We start from the raw sequence: 2947 nt of genomic DNA, 5'->3' as shown, positions 1-2947 counted from the left end.
AAGTATACCCACTTGCACTCAAAGACAAATAAATCTGGAGATCTAATGCACTGCATAGTAATTATCTTCAACATGCTACTATAAACCTCACTGAGGTCTGCCTCCCGAGAAAGACCTTGAGAACCCTTACAGACAGACTTGTCACACATTTTTATACATTCTTAAGGAGCAGTTCTTCAGAGAGCATGGGGCCACAGATTTATTCACACTGCATTCTTTCCATGCCAGGGGAAAAGGCCTCACATACTTTCCCAGAAGTGCAATAATTCCCCTTCTCTCAATTCTGCCCATGCGGAAGCTCATGAAAAAGTTGGTTAAGCCTACAAATGCTTCTTCACTTATACTCCTTAATTAAATAAAATAACTCATATCACTCATCAAAACTGAGACCCAAAACAACATTAAGACCAAATGACTTGCCAAAAATAATATGTAATTGCAATGACATCTGTTTTGTATAAGCTTATTCAAGTCTAATATCAATCAGGCAAATCAGTAGTCAGGGCTATTACATATGTTATTCTTTTAACCAGACCACAAAGACCAGAAGCTTTATATAACCCGGCCAGAGTTGAGAACCCTGCCTATCCTATTATCTTCTTCCTTGGTATTTAAGACCTTCAGGAACAAATCAGAATTCAGTCACTCTAACCATTCTACTCCATATATTATATCATCCCCTTTAACCATAGAACATTAAAACATAAAATGAAGAACATGGACAATAGAATATGTATACCAGTTTACCATATTTATTCTTCATTTTGGCAATATTAAATATTCAGTAGCTCTGTTATAACAATGAACACTCACACAAGGCTCCTCTTACCAAACATGAACAGATGCTGAAATATCAGAAAACATTTGATAATGCAAACCATTGGCTATGTAAATCAAGATAAATTTTCTGGGTTTAATTCAGGAAGGAAAGAGAGGTTTGCATGCAAACTCTCAGAAATTACTATTGGCTGTGACATGGAATTTGAATATATTTCGATCAAAAACCCCCCATTGGAAACTAAATGTGAGAAACTAAATCAATAGACTCATAAGTAAATGGCACTGCAAGGTCCACATCCTTTGGTTTATTCAATTTCATGATTGTGTGGGAATCCTATATGGTGGGAACTTCCTCCTTCCGTAGACTAGAGCTTGTAGACATGAAGATGTAAACAAAAATGTATTAGATGATTAGCACTGAAAGAGGCCTTACACAAACATTAGCTGTCTCAGGCTGCTGTTTCCAGGAGGCATAATCAGACCAATTTGATAGCTTTCTTTCTGTCCAAATGCCCAAACCCTACCTCTGTTTACTCCAAATCTGGATATACACAGAATAAAACATTAATCACCATCATGAAGTTGCATTAGAATACTTAGAAGACAGGGATTTTACACTCCTGGAGCCTGTGCCAGGTATCTCTCAAGGTTCAGTCTCAGAATCAAGAAGCGGTCAAAAGTTTTTAAACCTTGATGTCTCATAAATACATGTGCATGGATAAATAAAAGATGAGACCGCTCTTCATGTAGACCAAAAGTAATGAATCTCCAAATCTTAAAAATATTCTGTTTGTGTGGATTTGTACCATGTATTGATCCATTTTGGTGTATAACTTATGTCAAATAAAACCCTTTTTGACCAAAGGCACAATGAAATTTGTAACGGTCTATTCATATGTTCAGTATTGTGGATTAAGATGATTCTGAAGGGATAATATGCTTAGAAAATATCTCAGAATCTGTGATGTCAGCAATACCCTGCCTTCTTCTGCAACCTCTTCAAGGCATCTTTGATTTCCTTGTTCCGCATACTATAAATCAAGGGATTCAACATGGGAACCATCACTGTGTAGAAGACTGATGCAAATCTGTCAAAGTTGGAAGAACTGCCAGAGCTGGAATTCAAATAGACAAAGCTACTTGACGTATAGAAGAAGGAAACTGCTGTCAGGTGAGAAGCACAGGTGTTGAAAGCCTTGGACCTGCCTTTAGCTGTAGTGAACTTCATAATGGAGAACAGAATATAAACATAGGATATCAGGATAACAAGGACATTTATTATTGCAAAGATCATTGTTAAGATAGCAAGTAGGAGTTTGGCAGAAAAAGTGTCAGTGCAGGACAGGACTAACAGTTGGGGAATGTCACAGAAGAAGTGGTGGACGACGTTAGGCCCACAGAAGTGGAGTTGAGGCATGACACACAGTTGGGATACAGAACCAGAGATTCCAGCCATATAGGATCCAAGCACCATCTGAACACAGAGTTTGGGTGACATGACTGATGAATAGAGAAGTGGATTACAAATGGCAGCATAGTGGTCATAAGCCATGGCTGTCATGAGACAAGACTCACTCATTCCCATGGTTGCAAAGAAGAAGTACTGAACAGCACAACCCACTACGGTGATAGTATGCTCTTCTTGGAAGAAGTCGGAGAGCATCTTGGGGGCTGTGGAGGTCACATAGCAGATGTCTATGAGAGACAGGTTACTGAGGAAGAAGTACATGGGTATATGGAGGTGGGAATCAATCCTTGTTAAGATGATGAGGCTCAGATTCCAAGTCAGAGTTGTAACGTAGATCACCAGGAACACAACAAAGAGCACTGCTTTCATTCTGGGAAAATCTGAGAACCCCAAGAGGATGAAGTGGGTGATCTCTGTAATATTTCCTGTCCTAATCATAGCCTTGCTCCTCCTAAGATGAGAAAAGATAGACAACAGAATTCATTGCTGACTCAAGTCAAAAATGCTAGCATTACAATTCTCCTGTGTGCCACCTTTTTCCTCCACTGAGCACCAGAATAAGGGAAATGCTCACTGTTTTGGTGGAAACACAGCACTTTTTTAATCACACATTATCAAGGACAACCTGTTCATGCTTCAGGTTCTCTATGAAAACATGAGTTCCCATGAGAATTGAAAGAAGTATTAAAAATTTGATGA

At 38.8% G+C, this 2947-nt stretch overlaps 1 protein-coding gene across 1 annotated transcript; it reads right to left on the bottom strand.

Moving 5' to 3' along the window:
- Positions 1 to 1747: 1747 nt before the first annotated feature.
- Positions 1748 to 2686, bottom strand: LOC130684815 (olfactory receptor 5AN1-like). The gene has a single exon (XM_057507049.1). It carries the CDS (start codon positions 2684 to 2686, stop codon positions 1748 to 1750), a length of 939 nt encoding a protein of 312 aa, XP_057363032.1.
- Between the last annotated feature and the right edge of the window lie 261 nt (positions 2687 to 2947).

The sequence above is a fragment of the Manis pentadactyla genome, chromosome 9, assembly GCF_030020395.1.
Source record: "Manis pentadactyla isolate mManPen7 chromosome 9, mManPen7.hap1, whole genome shotgun sequence".
NCBI lineage: Eukaryota > Metazoa > Chordata > Mammalia > Pholidota > Manidae > Manis > Manis pentadactyla.
The sequence above is the reverse complement of the archived record's forward strand: the minus strand, read 5'-3'. Positions and strand labels throughout refer to the sequence as shown.